Source organism: Aotus nancymaae, unplaced genomic scaffold (genome assembly GCF_030222135.1).
Source record: "Aotus nancymaae isolate 86718 unplaced genomic scaffold, 86718_ANA_hifiasm-v0.15.2.pri h1tg000057l, whole genome shotgun sequence".
Lineage (NCBI taxonomy): Eukaryota > Metazoa > Chordata > Mammalia > Primates > Aotidae > Aotus > Aotus nancymaae.
Window position 1 is genome coordinate 25,553,359 of NW_026988471.1, and position 17,306 is coordinate 25,570,664.

At 52.8% G+C, this 17,306-nt stretch overlaps 1 protein-coding gene across 2 annotated transcripts in view; it reads right to left on the bottom strand.

Annotated features, from left to right (window-relative positions):
• OTOF (otoferlin) overlaps positions 1-17,306 on the bottom strand; it is a 98,798-nt gene that overhangs the window by 56,935 nt on the left and 24,557 nt on the right. For both annotated transcript variants that reach the window (XM_021674401.2, XM_064364267.1), the window contains exons 3-4: positions 10,228-10,316; positions 1,769-1,868 (exon numbers count right to left, since the gene is read on the bottom strand). In XM_021674401.2, coding sequence (XP_021530076.2) covers positions 1,769-1,868; positions 10,228-10,316 — 189 coding nt within the window. The remainder of the gene's footprint in view (positions 1-1,768; positions 1,869-10,227; positions 10,317-17,306) is intronic.

Genomic DNA, 17,306 nt, shown 5'->3' on the forward strand with positions numbered 1-17,306 from the left:
CCCCCAGTGCACAGGGAATACTCATTCTAGTTCCTTCCTCAAGCTACACGGGTGATGGGAGATCCCCAGAAAGCATCACCCTTCCTCACAGGTCTAGAGGTGACTTGTGACTGAGCCCCAGATAGGCAGCCCTCATTCAGTGTTTGGACCCTCCAGTGCCCCGGCTTAGATTTCCCAAGGGAAGGGAAAGGTGCACATGTTTTCTGAACTGTTACTGTGCTAGACATCATGCTGAGATGCTTTAATGTACACTCATTAGATCTTTTCAGCATTGTAATCTACCTTACCTAGCATATCAGGAGGTTAAGTGACTTGCTTTAAGTCACACAGCTAGGAAGTACCAGAGCTGGGATTTGGGCCCAGGCTGCCTGTCTCCAAGCCCCACGTCCTTTCTGTGGAACAAATGTGACTCTCTTGGTGGAACCAAGTATGTTGTTGTGGGAAAATGGTGGTCTGGCATTGGAAGTCCTGGGTCTCTGTGCTGGCTCTGCTGTTGACTATTGCTCTGACCATGGCCAAATTTATTCTGCATGTAGGACTTCACTGTTCCCATTCATAACAATGGGTGGAGGAGGTGGGTGGCAAGTGGGCTAGGTGATCTGTGAGTCCTTTCCTCCGCTGACATCTTAAGTCTGATTCTGGAAATCCAGGGGACGGGCTGTGCTGTCTGTCCATCCTGCTCGCTCCCCAGTCCTCTCATCTCACTTCCCACACTATCCACACTTCATCCAGTCTTCTGTGTTCTCCTCTCAGCCCTCCTCCCACTCGTGTCCATACGTGGCTTGTTCTGTACCCCTTCTCCCCTTGTTGTGGTGGCTGAGACCCCCGTAACTTTAAGAAGCCCTCCCTGCCCACCCCTGCCCATGGGAGAAGAGGGTTCCTTCTAGCTCCCCATGGCTGCAGTCCTGGCTTCTGAGGCTGTTCCTCCTGGCCACTACATAGGGCTATATATTACACAGGACCCCATGGCACAGCCCCATTTTATGCATAGGTAAACTGAGGTCAGGAAACAATAGCTAACGATATTATAGATTTTTTGTGCATATCTGTTCTAGGTACTTTCTGTATATTCTCCTTTAATTCTCAGAACCATCCTGTGAGGTGGATACTATGATTGTGCTCACTTTGCAGATGATACATAGCTTGCCCAGGTCACACAGTTAGTGAGTGGCCCAAGATTCATACCTGTTTCTCACCATCATGCCAGGTGCCCACGAGTGGCCATGGCTGAGCTCAAGAGGACTGAGGAATGAATGCAGAGCCTGGGGCCAGGCCGTCCTAGTGGGCTACTTCCTTCCTTTATTAGAACATGTATCAGGAGCCTCGGGGCTGTGCGTCACTAGTGCATGCATGCTCACGAAAAAGTTCTGGGATATGACAAACAATGCAGAAAAGAGGGCTCTGCCCTCCCGAGGGGAAGCCGAGTCAGATGTGCAGAGTAAAGGTCATGCCCTAGAGCCCCTGCAGGGCTCAGTCTGGCCTTTGGGTGATGAGAGAAGCCTCTTTAGAGACTTCTGAGCTGGGTCCAAATGGAAGGACTGGTTGGTGCATTCCCACCGTAGGAAGCACAGAGATGCCTACTGCAGGGCCCCAGACACGGCTGCAGATCAAGCCGTTCCGGCCGAGTCTGACCTGAGTCTCCTCCTCCTGCCACACCTCACCATGCATGCAGGGCATTCCCCAGACCACTCCATGTGTGGGGCAGGGAGAACAGACACCCAGATGGCCCTGTAGGGAAAAGTCCAGGAGCTCCCTGGGGCACACCCACCTTGATGACAGCGTTGTTGTCATCAATCAGCGTGTCGGTCACCTCCACGTGGTTCTCCTCTACCACCTTCTGCAGCACCATACGGAAGGTCCCGATGAGCCTGGGGACAGAAAGGGGGCATGGTGGTGACATGGAAAAGACCAGGGTGAGGAGCCAGACTGATGTCCCAAGAGCTGTAATGGCTTGGGGAGGACTCGGGTGGGCTTGCTCCCAGCTCTGGGCTGGGTTGGAGAAGGTGGCCCAGGAGCCAGGGCAGTATGTCCCGCTGTGGATGGTTGTTTGTGGGAGGCCCATTTCCTTGGGAGAACTCCAAGGAGCAGTGAGCACCCTTAGGGGATGTCTACAGACTGCAGGGAAGGTGCACGGACTCCAGCTTCAGCTGAGTCCTTGCAGAGAAGCTTCCAGATGCTCAGTGTGGAGGCTGGGGAAGGACCTGAGGTTCCTGGTTGGAGAAGTAGTTCCTCTGGTTCCACCTCCCTAACCATGACCGTGGCTTCCAGCCCACACCAACAGCACTCGCTCATCCATTCTGCATCCGCAGCCTGTAAGTTCCTGGATGGCAGGAACCTGGGACTGCAGAGTCCCCACAGAGCTGCACAGCTGGGGAGAGGCAGTGCAATGCTTTGGTTAACAGCACAGTCCTGGCGTCCAAGAGACAGGGATCTGAAGCCCAGCTCTGACACTGACTCGCGAGTCACCTGCTTCATGGACAACTTCCTTAAGCTCTCTCAGTCTCGGTTTTCTCGTAAGATGAGCTGATAAGCCCTGCTTTACAGAGTTGTTGTTGAAGGACTACATGAGATCATCTGCAAGTGTTTTTGTTTGTTTGTCTTGTTTTGTTTTACTTTGTTTGAGACGGAGTTTCACTCTTGTCACCCAGGCTGGAGTGCAATGGTGCAATCTCAGCTCATTGGGACCTCTGCCTCCTGGGTTCAAGTGATTCTGCTGCCTCAGCATCCTGAGTAGCTGGGACTACAGGCATGTGCCACCACACATGGCTAATTTTTGTATTTCTAGTAGAGACGGGGTTTCACCATGTTGGCCAGGCTGGTCTCAAACTCCTGACCTCCAGTGATTTGCCTGCCCGTGGTCTCCCAAAGTGCTGACATTACAGGCGTGAGCCACCGCGCCCAACCCTGCAGGTGTTCTTATCAGAGCCCCCAGCACACAGCCAGCACTCCAAAGCAGTTGGGTCCACCGTTATTCACATGCTGCCTCTAAACTGTGAGCCTCTCAAGGGCACGGCTGGTGCTTTCTATTCCAGCCTCTGTCTGACATTTCTAGCACACTAGAGATCTCGATATCTGCTGGCTGAATTAATGAACAACAGTGGATGCCCAATCAATGCTAATGGAGTTGACTTCAACCCCGTTGCACCCATGGTCAGAAGGCTTTTTATTGCTCTGGGAGAGAGCAGGGAACTCAGAGAGACGTCCTCACATGGTGCTTCTACATGGGGTGGATTGGAACACACACACCATTTGTAGCTGAAAGCACAAAGGCGAGGGAAGCATCCAGGGCATGTGAGAGCTGGAAGGGACCTTGGGCAGCTGCCTGAGATTGATAGAGGAAGACAGTGAGGCCACAGAAGGGGAAGGGACACAGCTAATTAATGACAGATCTGGGTAAGGTGAGGTATCAGGTGAATTCTGACTTAGACGTGCTTGATGTCTATACCACCCTGAGGTCTGCGGAGGGTGAACACTGATTTTTAAAAAATCCTCCCATTTGTGTGAGGGGAGGAAGTGGCAGGGGTGGCCATGATGGATGGATATGAAAAGCTCCCCTCTGGAGCTCAGAGTCCCACCTCCCCGAGGGTGAAACTGTTCACACCACTCTAAAGCCAAACTGGGCTTCTGGGTGCTTCGAGCAGCCCCGTGGAAACCTTCTCCCACAGCTGCAGGCACCTCTTCCCAGCTCAGGCGGTGCCCCAGAGACAGAAATGCTGGGCTGAGGACCAGGAGCCCTGGAGCCGCTGTCCCTGAGTCTCAACTCAGTCTTTATAAAATGAAGGGGGAAGGGGACTCTTAGCTTCCATACCGTGTAGACATTCCAGCAGGAGACCACGGGCACGAAAGAATACACTCATCTTCCTGCAGCCTTACCTCGTTTGTTTTAAATCAGTGGTTTTCAAACTTCAGCATGAACAGGATCACCTGGAGGGCTTGTGAAAACACAGATGGCTGTGACACCCTCCTCCGTGGATGTGTTGGAAAATGTGTCACTGGTGGGAGAGGAGAGGGCAGTGCTGATCTGTAGCTTTTGCTGGTTTCCGTGGCATAAATACTCCCATCACGGCCACTTCTAGTTTCTAATGTGAAGTCACAGAACTGAGTCCACCGGACTTCGGTTCACACCACTGGCCCTGCCCCCAGGCTCTGATTCAGTGGGTGGGAGGGGGCCTGAGAATGTGTATTTCTGATAAGTTTCCAGGTGATGCTGAAGCTGCTGGCTGGGGAGACACTTTGAGAATCCCTGCTCTACTGTTACCCTTTGCCGACAGCTATTCAGCTGCCTTGATTCCTCTAGGGCCTGTCGGGCACCTGCTGAGCGTGGGGTGATCAGGCACATCTCTGCAGAAATAGATGCCCAGGCACAGCAGAGGCAGCTCCCCAGGATCAGCGGAGGTGCTGCAATGTAACAAGACACCCCCAGGGGGCAGGGTGGAGCTATTTCCCCTGCAAGTGCTCTGAGAGGCGTCTGGTGCCTTCTAGGCCTGACCTGCCTGAGTCTCAGACTTTAGACTTGGGAAGAACCTGAGAGGAGACCTTGTCCAGCACCCTTCCAGGAGGAATCCCTGGAACAACCTCCCTGACATGTGCTTTCAAGCCTCTGATGGATATTCCCATGGTGGTGACAGTGATGGGGCTGTCACTGGTAGTCCATTCAGCCACAGCTTTTAATCACACAGTGTGCCAACACTGGGCTCCAGGCAAATCCCCCATTCTTCACACCCTGGTCCGAGCCCTGTCCACATGCAGAATGCCATCCCTAAAGGGAAGCAGTGTAGACAGTGAAGAGCCTGCACTCTGGAGTCAGACAGATATGGGCTCACTCAGCAGGACCCAAGGGAGATTTCACCCCTTGGCAGTGGTATGGTTTTGGCTTCTTCTCCTAGCCCTCCAACTTCCACTGGACAGTGGCGAGGAGACTGCTCATGCGAAATTCCTCGAACACCACCGGCACTCGGATGCCAGCCCCTCCTCCCTCTCTAATAATACGCAAGGCTGACCATCTGGAGGGCCCACACGGGGGTGTCTCCTCTGCAGGATGGGCTCCAGCAGCAGATCCAGGCTGTCCCTCACCCTTCCAGCTCTGCACAGCCTCCAAGAGCCGGGGCTGGTCTATGGTCTAGAGGCGGGGGGGGACTGGGGCGCTAGGAGTTTGCAAGATTAAAGGAATCAATTTCCCATACCTGCAAGAGTGGCTTGGGGGCTTTTAACCCCTAACAGTTCACCCCTAACCTCTCTCAAATAAAAGTAAAGATTATATTCTTTGACACAGATAATTGATATTATCTCAGTCTTATGTAAAGTATAAAGAAAAGCATTTTTATAAACCTTTGGTCTGTAACATACCATTTAAGCAAAAACAGTGTTTGCCATGAAAACATGGTTTCAAAACAAAGGCCCTGACACTGCTTCTAGGATGCTATCCCTCAGCCCGTCCTCTATAGATGTTCTCTGGGAAGAAACTGGGACTGGAAGATATAGGAGAAGCCTCTGGCTCTGGCCCCTGTGCTGACCCTGGAGGTGACCCTGCCCATCGCAGCTGACCTCTGTGCATCCTGTCTGCACACATAGTAGGGTCCTGCTCCTCTGCGTGGGTCAGCATGGAGGAGCTGCCCGAGAGAGTGGGGCCTAGGATGACTAAGGAACGGTGGGCTCATATGCCCCTTAGACGGCCGAGTCATTTCCCTGGAAATGGGAGTTGTGAGGTCATGTGTTCTGTGGGAAGGAGCACTGGCCTAGGTGTCAGGAAGCCTGGACTGAGACCTGCCTCTGTCCCGAATCTGCAAGAGGAGTCTCTGGGCCTCAGTTTCCCGGGGGCTATTAGGTGAAGGAGCTGGGGCTAACTCCATGTCCTCCTACCGCTTGCCTTACATGGCATCCAGGTCACCAGGGCAAAGAGAGCACCTCTCACAGGAGGCTGGCTGGCCAAACGAGGGCTGGGCAGCTGGGCAGAGCTAGGATCCCCACGTAATTAGCTGGCAGGAGGAGGCCTCCAGCCCAGACGGGCCCTCAAACTGACCACAATAGAGCAGCAACTGGGCACCAGAATCCTGTCAATAATTCATCACTTTCCCCTGGGAGCCCGTGTCAAGTGTCCTGGGCCCTGTGAGGCCTCTCCTGCTCTCCTGGCTCCTGAATTATTCAGGGACCCTGGCATCCTCAGCAGGCAGGAGGCTGGAGGCCAGGCCATGGCCCCTCAGAGGCCCCAGACAGGCAGAGCTGGATGCACAAAATCTCCTGAACGTAACATTTCTTCCTCATGGGAAAGCCGAAGGTTCCTAGATGCGGTCTTTGTTCCAGATGGGGCTGAGCAGATGTGAAGGTCTCCTGGTTTCTAACTAGGATGCCTCCTTCCTTCACACCATGTCTCTGCCTCCTGGCAGCCTCTAGAACCACTGGGAGAGGGGCCAGTTTCCATGCTGCTCTCTGCTTCTAGGACAGTCCCTCTCTCTGAGATGGCAGTGATGGGATCAGGCTCATTTCTCATACCAGTCTCCGTTACCTCAGTTTCCCCAAATGCATCAGTCATGTGATGCCGAGTGTTACCCTTGAGTGCCCTGAGCCATTCAGAGAAGAAGGGCTGCTCTGATTCCCTCTTGCAGGTTCTTCTGCTCTATATACCCTCTGCCTCCTAACACCACGGGGGCATTTATTCGTTCTTTTCTTCCACAAACTAATCAGGACACTGCCTTTTCTTGGATGGGGGCAGGGAGAGAAGAAGGAGAGTTAGGATAGGAACTATCCCCCTTTCTGTCTTCCTTCTTATTGGCACTTAACACCTATATTAAATGCAGTAGCTGACACCTGTAATCCCAGCACTTTGGGAGGCTGAGGCAGGTGGATCACCTGAGGCCAGGAGTTCGAGACCAGCCTGGCTAACATGGCGAAACCTTGTCTCTACTAAAAACACAAAAATTAGCTGGGCGTGGTGGTAGGCACCTGTAATCCCAGCCACTCGGGAAGCTGAGGTAGGAGAATCGCTTGAACCTGGGAGGCAGAGGTTGCAGTGAGCCGAGATCACACCACTGCACTCCAGCCTGAGTGACGGAGTGAGACTGTCTCCAAAACAAACAACAAACAAACAAACAAACAAAACCACTTAATAGAAACTATAACTTTCAACATATTCACTGCATGGTAGTCAATTTCCCAAATACTTCTGATTTGTTTGTAGCGGTTTTTTGATGGGCTCAAGGGTTTCCAGCATTTCAGTGGTTAGGCTGGCGGCTTTCATTGTAAATGATTTAACAATGTCTTCCATGTCCTCAGTTTCCACCATCACTGCTCAAATACTTTGGTTTCTGGCAGTTGGATTAGGAAGAGGAGATAACAGACATGCATCCTAGCCCTGGCTTTACCACTGTCTATCCATGTGACCTCAGGATCCCCTCTGAGACTCAGTTTCCTCTCCTGCACAGCTAAGATTGTAGAGGCCAAGCCATATGGCTCCTGGATGCTCTGACACCCACAGTTGTGTTCCTGCAGGGCTCTCAGGCGCCCTCCCTAGTGCTTGGCTTCTGATTCGGCTTCCTCCTTCACACCCACTTGGTCTGTGTGTGGGCCTTGCACTTGTTCCTGTTTCTCCTGTCCTCATAGGTCACACTCTCATAGTATCTCACCCCAGGGAAGAAGGCTGTGCTTTGCCTTGGAGGCCCCTGGTGGGGGTGTCTCACCAACCTTGTTTGTGGGTGCCAAAGGCAGTTTCCTGAATGGTGTGATGCCATGGGAGGCAAAGGGAAGGCCTCTGTGCCTTAAATATTTTCCATGTGGCTCTGCCAGCAAGTCTGAAATGCCCTTGCCCCACACTCAGCTGAGATTTTGAAAGCTCCTAATAAAACCCACAGAATCAGGGACTCTCTGGAGCCCATATGGCTGAGCCTCTCCTGACTCAGAAATCCCCTCTACAATATGATCCACTCTTTGCTCACCCTCTCCCAGTGGCAAGGAACTTATTACCACCTAAGACAGCACATTGGCTGGAGAGGCTGGTTATCTTTCTGCTGTCTGCTGTCTTCCAGCAGCCTGTTCCTCATCCTGGCTCTAGGTACACACCTCTCTTTCCTCTTCCCGTGGCAGAAAACTTTCTGGGAGTATAGGGGCAGGGACTGTGCCTCAATCCCTCATCTCAGTATCTCAAGTAACTAGCACAGTGTCTGACTGGCAGAAAGTATTTGTTCAGTATGTGTACAATGAGTGACTACAAAGTTGACATTTCTAGATGAAAAGATTGAAAAGATGGATGGATGGATGGATGGATGGATGGATGGACGGATGGATGAATGGATGAATGGACAGATGGAAGGATGGGCTGGGAGTGGTAGCTCATGCCTGTAATCCCAGCACTTTGGGAGGCCAAGGCGGGCAGAGGTCAGGAGTTCGAGACCAGTCTGGCCAACATGGTGAAACCCTGTGTCTACTAAAAATACAAAAATTAGCTTGGCATGGTGGTGAGCACCTGTAATCCCAGCTACTCAGGAGGCTGAGGCAGGAGAATCAGGAGAATCACTTGAACCAGGGAGGCGAAGGTTGCAGTGAGCCAAGATCAGGCCACTGCACTCCACCGTGGGCCACAGAGCAAGACTCCATCTCAAAAAAAAAAAAAAAAGAAAGAAAGATGGAAGGATGGATGAGTGGATGGAAGGATGAATAAAAGGATGAAAGGATGGATGGTGAATGAATGGATGGAAAGATGGAAGGATGGATTGATGGATGAATGGATGGAAGGAAGGATGGGTGAATGGCTGGCTGGATGGATGAATGGATAGATGAATAAATGGGTGGAAAAATGAATTGACAAATGGATGGAGGGCTGGATTGATAAATGGATGGATGAAAGGATGGAAGGATGAGTTGAGTCAATTGATGGATAGACAAATGGATAGACGGATGACTAAAAGGAAGCATAGATGGATGGCTGGATGAATGGATCAGTGTATGGGTGAATGGATGAACAGGTCCTCTGTGATTTTCCCTTTCAGGCTTTCATCCATTTGTCCTAAGGTAATCCTTAAAGTCCCTTTCCTCCTGGCAACTATAGGATGGTGCCTACAAGAATTCTCTGCAACCAGTATCAGAGCAGTAGACTCCTTGTCTTTCCTGCTCATATCAGAGGTGCTTTAATTCTATCAGTATGATTCAGGATGGGGTCTACGTTCCTTTTGTTTGTAGTCTCCTCCCACTGTTGAGTCATTCTGAGTCCTCAGTGAGCTAATACCTCCACACCTTCTTGGACGTGTTGCAGTTAAGCCATGAACTCCTCCAGCTTGTATAAGAGCAATCGTTTTTTTAAAGAGATGGGATCTTACTATGTTGCCCAGGCTGGCCTCAAATGATCCTCCTGCCTTATCTGCCTAAGTACCTAGGACTACAGATGTGTGCCACACCTGGCTGTGATTTTTGAATCCAAGATAGTACTTTACATTTATAATACTTAGCCACTATTCCAATCTGTTCAAATCCTTCTGAATTCTTCTTCAAGGCCTAGAGAGAAGAACACTACTTTTATTGAACACCTCGTAGTGGTAATGCTCATATGGCAGGTGTATTTCACTTGTGGAGTGGAAGCTCCATGAGGTTAGGCACCCCGCCCTCTGCAGCACCTGCTTCAGTATCTGATACACAATCGGCACTTAGGAAACATTTGTTGAATGAGTGAGTGAACATCCATCTCATTTAATTCTCACAGCTGCCCTTTGAGGTAAATGTCCTTTCACACATGAGCACATTGAAATCAGAGAGGTATGTAACCTTCCCAGGGTCACACAGTAGATGACTGACGCGATTGTCTGAGATCAGGCTTGCCTGATTCCTAAACCAGCACCCTAAACTGTCAAGCCTGCCCTCAAGGCTACAGAGTGTCTCTTGGGGAGATCATCAGCCCCTCCATCCTTTGCCTTTCCAATGGGTAACTGTCCCCAGCATGGCATTGAGGGAGACTTTAAGAAAGGGACAGGAAGCTTTAATGGGATTGGGGACAGAAGGGGTGATAGGAGGCGGGCGTTCTTGGCTGACAGCAGCTGGGAGGACTGGGGGATTCTGAGGACAAGAAGAGGGAGCAGAATGGGGATCAAAGACCAGCCCAAGACTTCTTTGGTCTTTGAAGATCAATCCAGGGCAGGTTGGGAGTGTAGGTCCCCCTTTTAAGCCCCAAGCAGAGGGTAGCCCAAGGAGAAGGGCAGGCTCCCAGCCCCTCCAGGCCCGGCCCCTCCTGCCCCATCCCGCACTTACTTGTTGCTGAAGACTTTGCTGTAGTTGAAAACCTGAATCTCCAGCATCTCATTTCTGTCGATGGTGCTGGCCACCGGCCACCGAAACGTCTGGGGAGAGAGGGACAGCTTTGGCTTTGGTGGCAATGACAGGTAGGAGCCTGGGGGCGTGGGAGGGCAATCTCTGGTGTGAGGGTCTCCAACAAACAGCCAGAGTGGTCCCTCACGTGGGCCCCGTGCTCTCCAGGGACAAAGCACTGACACTTGGAATCTCATTTAGTTCTGACAACCGCCTTGTAGAGAGGACATTGGGTCCACTCCTCTTTCACTTTGAAGGAGTGCTCGGAGGGGTTGGGGGCCCTGCTGAAGGTCCCGTGGTAGGTGAAGAGCCTGGACCTAACCAGGACTTCTCACTGCCCACACAGTGCAGCTTCCATGGGCTCCCAACTCCTGACGGGGGTTGGGAGAGGACCGTGCAACCAGGGTGGTGGTCGGGCCCCAGGGTGACAGCAAGGATTGTGGGTGTGAGCCTGGTTTTTGGTGGGTGCTGAATAAAGCTGTGAGCTTCCAGCGCTCTCCCATCAGAATCACCCTGACCAGTGCAGGCACCGCCTGGACTCCTACATGGAGTTCAAACCACTCCTCACTTCGGCAATAGTAACATCGGGGACAGGGTTGAGCTGCTTAGTGTTACTGGGGTCAGGCCCACAGCCTGTCCGCATCTCACTGTCTCTAGATTCGCCCTTACCACTCTGTGTCGCTTCCTCCCTAACTTAGTACTAATGGTGAATAGGAATTTGATTGGGATTTTTCCTGGTGTCCTAAAAGTGGCAACCAGAGCTCGAAATAGAGACTGAAACGACCCAGTGCCCCATTCTGTAAAGAGCTGCCAATGGGCAGAGCCCAGATATCTTCCTAGGGCTTCCTCAAAGGCCCTGCTACCTCCAGTCATCACCCAGCCCACCTTCCTGGGATGGGAAAGAAGTCTGAGTGAGGGAAAGGTGGGAATAATTCTGTCCTAGGCGTGCTGTTTTTGTGGTACTTCCTGGAGAAACAGCTCATGGCGATGAGGTACCTGCAAGAAGGGGAGTGTGGCATGCAGGTCCCCAGTGGCATCTGCAGGGCAGTGGCCTGGCAGGATCCCCACGGAACACTGCAGGGCAAAGAGACCAGCCTGCCACCATTGGCTGTGACAAGTCTTCGGTTTGCACTTGAGTGACCTGATGACACTTTTTCCATGGGCTGCCCACCAGGGGAGGAGTCTCAGCTCAGATGAGGCTGTGGGGCTGTGTCCCATGGCAGGAGCAGGAGTGCGGTGGAGCCAGGTGTCCTAGCTTGGGCTCCATACCATGTGGCAGGACCCTCAGGTCTCCCACGGAAGGCACCCACATGGCATCCTATGAGAAAGCTAGCATTTGCAGGCCTGCTGTCCTGGCAGCATCAGAGCTGGCTGGAGCATGCCAGAGAAGCCGCCACACCACGAGGAGGGGCCCCGTCCATGACAGACACCAAGCCTCGGCCCACAGCCTCCAGCCGGAGTGGGGGAGGGTTTGGAGGGCCCCAGCAGGGATCCTTTCCCCACTCCACGCCCTGAGCCACAAGCATAAGGGAATGGGGTGGCCAGGGGCGAACAGGACACGAGACTGGAGTAGGAAGCCCTACTGGACAGGACCAGGCAGGGCTGAGGTCTGCTCAGGACGCTGTGGAGAGACCATGTCAGGGAGGATTTTGACAGATCAAGGAAGGCAGTGACTCTTTATTTTTTAGTTCCATTTTTATACCCTACTAAATTCAGACTGCTCCATTGGCCAATAATAAATAATAATAGTAACAATAGCTGTCATTTGTAGGGAAATTTGTCTTATGCAGGGGTCTGAATGCTTTATGTGTATTCATTCATTTAGTGTTTTCAATGGCCCAAGAGGCAGGTAATGGCTTCTGTGCTCTATAAACAAGGAAGGAGGCCTCAGAGCAGGCGTGTGATTCGGGGCACTCTGTGGTGGCTGAGCAGGTGCTCGGGAGGAGGCTTCTGAGAGCCCACCCTGCGCGTTTGCCATCACCAACCCTGAGATTCCTTCTCCCAGCCTGGGCACTCAGAGGGCTTGGGTGCCCTGGGCCAGTGTGGGCAGGGCCTGTCTCAGGAAAACAGCCTTGGTGACATCTCCCTTCAGTACTGGCTAAGTCACAGGGAAGACCCAGCCTTGGCATGAGAGGGAGGAAGAAGAAGAGGAAGGAGAGGGAAAGGGTCTGGGGGATGAGGTGGGGAGGGTTCTGAGTAGGGCCTGGGGAGGGCTTTAGAGGCAAGGTGGGCACAGGGCAGAAGGGTAGGCGGAGGGGCCTGGGAAGTGGAGGCAGCCCGGCCCACAGGTCTCATTCAGCAGCCTCAGCTTCTGGATGCCTCTGGCAGCTCAGCAGAGTGTGTGGTTTTCTTAATGAAGCTGCTTTTATGGGGCTGCAGGGAAATAATGCAGCCCAGGAAGGCCCAGCTCATCAGCGCAGCCTGCAGGAGAGCAGGGTGGGGGTGGGGATGAATCGGGCAGGGGTGATTGATCCCCCTGAGGGTCTGTAGGTGGAATTTTGGTATTGGAAGGAGAGAAATCAGGAGACGATGGAGATGGCCCTGTGAGAGGGAAGGGGCATTGAACGGTGGCCGGAGGCTGGGGCCTAAGGGACCTGGGCCTGGCCAGGGGCGTGGGCCAGTTTGCTGAGTGAGAGTTGGGGATCAGGGAGGGCCCAGGAGAGAGGGGTGTGTGGCTCAGGTGCCCTTTCAGGAGTTCGTCATCGGGGTCTAAGCAGTCCCTGCAGACGCCAGAGGGGCATGTTCTGGGAGGCTTTCGGGGAGGGAGGAGCCTGGGGCCTCACTGAATCCCAGTCCCAGCAACTTCTTCGGCCTCTGACTTGCTCCGCCTCTTCCATGTCCCTCTCTTTCCTCCCACATTTTCTACCCACACGAGGCTTTCCCCTCATTTCTCTCTTCCTCCCCTCCCACTTCATTCCCGTGCTTTCTTCTCCTCACCACGTCTGTTTCATCTTTTACCAGTTTCTCCCTGTCTCTGTCTCAGTTTCTTTCTCTGTCTCTCTGTCTCTCTCTCTCTCCCTTTGTCTCTGTCTCCCTGTGTCTCTCTCAGGGGTTCTTTGTCCTGCCGCACATTGCAATCCATTCCAGAAGCTTTCAAAAGTCCCAAGGCCCAGGCCTGGAGACGGATTACATCGGCCCCTCTAGGTGGGGTCGGGGCATCAGCATGGGCCTCGCAGGGTGTCGGGCCTCCCGGCTTGAGGGAGGTGACTCAGGACTGGGACTGGGGGTGATTCTCATTTGGCCTCCGCATGGGCTGTGATAAAGAGACTTTTTGGGTTGAATTTCCCTTCCTTTATACCTCTCCTTGTTAAAGCTTCTCAATGGCTCCTCCACGGCTCCCTGAAAGAGGTGGGGTTTCCCTTTCCCACACCCAGAGTCCCCCTGGCTGTGCCCAGACAGCATTCCAGCCCCGATCCCATTGCTGACATCCTTTGCTAAGCCAGCGCCTGTGAGCTCTGGGTACCTCACAGAGCTCCCAAGGACATGCACACCCGTTGCTTCTTTTCGTTCTTCTGACAACACCGAGGCTTGTATCTCGTGCAGACCGGGAGCCTCCGTGGTGTTGCAGAAACTCCAAGTTTGAGTCAGGAGACTTGAGTTCTAGCCCTGGCTCTGCCACTCACTAGCTGTGCCTCAGCTTCCCCATCTGTGAAATGGGGGTGACAGTATCTACCTTAGAGGGCTATGGAGAGACTCGAATGAGATCTCACAGGTGACAGCAGTTTGTAAGCGACACTGCACTGCAGCATGTGTTTAGATTTTCCCAGTGGGATCGCGGTGCAGGTGAGCGGCTGCCTCGTCTCCCTGCCACGCCCCACTCCCCCATCACTTTCCTCTTCTGCCTTGGCCTGTGGATTTCCCATATCTCTTTCACTGCTTCTTCTCTTCCTAATTTCATTTTTCATTGTCTCCTCATTTTTGCAGTGTGTCCTTTCCACCATTTGGGGCGATGTGCTGAGAACACAACAAGATGAGATGAGGATTTTGAGGGTTTGGGAGCCACACTCCTCTCCTGACTATGCTATTGAACTTGTGAGCTATTAGATTGAAGGAAAAGGGCCTGGGCGCAGTGGCTCAAGCCTGTAATCCCAACATTTTGGGAGGCTGAGGTGGGCGGATCATTTGAGGTCAGGAGTTTGAGACCAGCCTGGCCAACATGGTGAAACCCCATCTCTACTAAAATACAAAAACTAGCCAGGTGTGATGGCACATGCCTGTAATCTCAGCTACTTGGGAGGCTGAGGCAGGAGAATCACTTGAACCTGGGAGGCAGAAGTTGCAGTGAGCTGAGATCGTGCCACTGCACTCCAGACTGGGTGACAGAGCAAGACTCCACTTCAAAAAAAAAAAAAAAAAAAAAAGATTGAAGGTAAAGGGCTTCCGAAGGAAGGATTTCATCTGGGTAGCACTTAGTACTTCTGGAGCACCTTTTACCCATAACCAAGGCTCACAGCAATGTGGCAAAGAAGTGCTCCTTTGACAAGTGGGAAAGTGGAGAGGTGGGAGTTGCCCAGGGGCACAGGGCTGGTTGGTGGCAGAGGCAGGATTCAAACTCAAGTCTCAGGATGCTTAGTCTGGAGTTCAGTCCTCAGGGCATAATCCACTACTGAACCCTCTCCTGAAGGCTGCATTGGCAGAAGGGCCTGGGAAGTGGAGGCAGCCCAGCCCACAGGCCTCGTTCAAGCCAAACATAGTCACTCAAGATGTCACGAGCCAGCAAGCCCCATGCAGGGGCGAGCATTAGCTGAGCACTTGCTGTGTGCCAGGCTCTATGCACGATGCTGGGCAGAGTGCAGGGATGCAGGGTTGTTTCTCAGTCTTAGGATTGGTCCTGGATAGTTCTGGAGACAGACACAGGCCTGGACTAGCAGCCTGGAATAGCACTGTTGACAGAAGTAAGGTGGTAGGTAGCACAGACAGAGAGGGAAAGAGGGCCTCTGTCGGGGGGCGGTCTCAGGAGCCCTGGGAGTGCTGAGTCTTGACCCAGTTTCCTGGTCTAGGCTGAGCCCTGACCTGGCTGGTGCTGGCCAGGGTGCAGGGTTCTGCATCCTATCAGCCCCAGCGATCTAGGACTCTGCAGAAAAGGTTTCCCTGATGTGCACTGAAGAATGGCCTGGATTACGTCCAGCTTGGCCACGGACTGGGCCTGAAACCATGCTGAAAATATTGAGATGCACTACAAAGCTTTAGAGCAGGGGTCTCCAACCCCCAGGCCATGGACCAGCACCCATCCATGGCCTGTTAGGAACTGAGCCGCACAGCAAGAGGTGAGTAGTGGGTGAGCCTGAGCTCCTTCTCCCGTCCGATCAGCAGTGGCATTAGATCCTCACAGGAGTGGGAACCCTACTGTGAACTGCACATGTGCGGGATCTAGACTGAGCACTCCTGAAGAGAATCTAATGCCTGATGATCTGAGGAGGAACAGTTTCATCCCCAAATCACCCCCTGCCACCACCATCCCAGTCCGTGGAAAAACTGTCTTCCACAAAACCAGTCCCTGGTGCCAAAAAGGTTGGGGACTGCTGCTTTAGAGTATAATGGAAAGAGACAGACTTGGGAGCTTCAAGATCTGGGCTCAGTTCCCCTAGGGTGGCCGCTGCACTTTCCCAGGGCACAAAGGCAGGTCTCTCTGGCTCTGTCTGGCTCTGTTTCTGTCTTTGTCTGTCTCTTTCCCCAGATTCTTCAGCGTTGTAAGTTAAATGTAGGATCTCAGGTTTCAGCTGGTCTTCTTGGGCAGTTCTCTTCCCTGCTCTAAGACCTGTTTCTTCAAGTGCAGGACAAGAGGGTTAAACCACATGATCTCTAACCTTAGAGTTCAAGGTGATCTAAAGTCCCTTTAGGTGATCTCATCTGTGCCTTGCCTGCTTCCTTTCCATCCAGACCCCAGCAAAGGGCTTGATGTGTCACTAGCACTACTGAGCCCATGAGGTCTGGGCACAGGCCTGCGGTGACAGGTGCCAGTCCTAGTGAATGTCACTGTTTTGTTCATTCTTTCACTTGGCGACATTTTCTGAGCTCCATCCTGGGTGCCAGCCCAATGATGAACACGACAGGTGCATTTCTGGCTTCCAGGAGGTAACAGCCCATGACTTCCAGATATAAGCAGAAAGGGGCAGATGAGGCCAAGATCCCCTGCCTTGTCATCCCCCAGGCTAGCGACTTCTTCCTCCCCTGGACTCAGAAGGCCCAGGGTCCCACCTTGTTTGTAGTGGGTCCATCTGCCTGCTAGACTGAGCCCCTTGAGGGCAGGGCTGAGTCTTGTCTACTTTGCAAGTGACCAGAGGCCCTGGAATCAGAGAGACTTGGGTTTAAATCCTGGTGCAGCTCCTTGTCACCTAGGATGCTACCAACCCAGCAAGTTCTAGTGAGTCTAATGCTTGCGCCAAGCTCTCAGCCCATCTTGCCGCACACTAAGTGCTCAGTAAATAGCAGCAGTTCCTCTTATCATTGCTACACGTACGATTGTTACTCTGGCCTCTCCCATGGGGCCTGGTCCACACAGGGCCCATGTTAGAGCCAAATCAAACTGGCTGAAGGTGGCCACTCTTGCTTCCCCAGGGCACAAAGGCTGGGTCTTTCTCTCTCTCCCCCCTCCCCGCTTTTCCAGCATCGTAGGTTAAATGCAGGAGCTCAGGTTCCAGCCTCTGGGAAAGGAGACACCGTGTCTAGGCTCTGTTTCCACCCATTGTTGTAGAGAGCACTGTCTTTCTTCCATGGCCTCCTCCTCCCCACTCAGGTTCCTAGCCAAGCCGCTGCAGCCCCTCTCACCCTTGCCTGAGAGGAGGAGGGGCCCCTCCCTTGCTTGGAATCCCTTACCTAGTAGAGCCGTGAGAGACATTTGCTTTCTGGTCTCTCATTGCATTTTTTTTTTCAGACTTGTGACAGTCCCTTGGGGCAGGTAGAGCAAGGAGCATATCCCTTTTACAGAAGGGGAATCCGAGGCTCAAAGTGGTTCCCCAGCAAGGACTGTGGTGCAGGTCTCATGACCCCCCAGGCCAGTGTGTCTCACTAAGCTGGCTTCT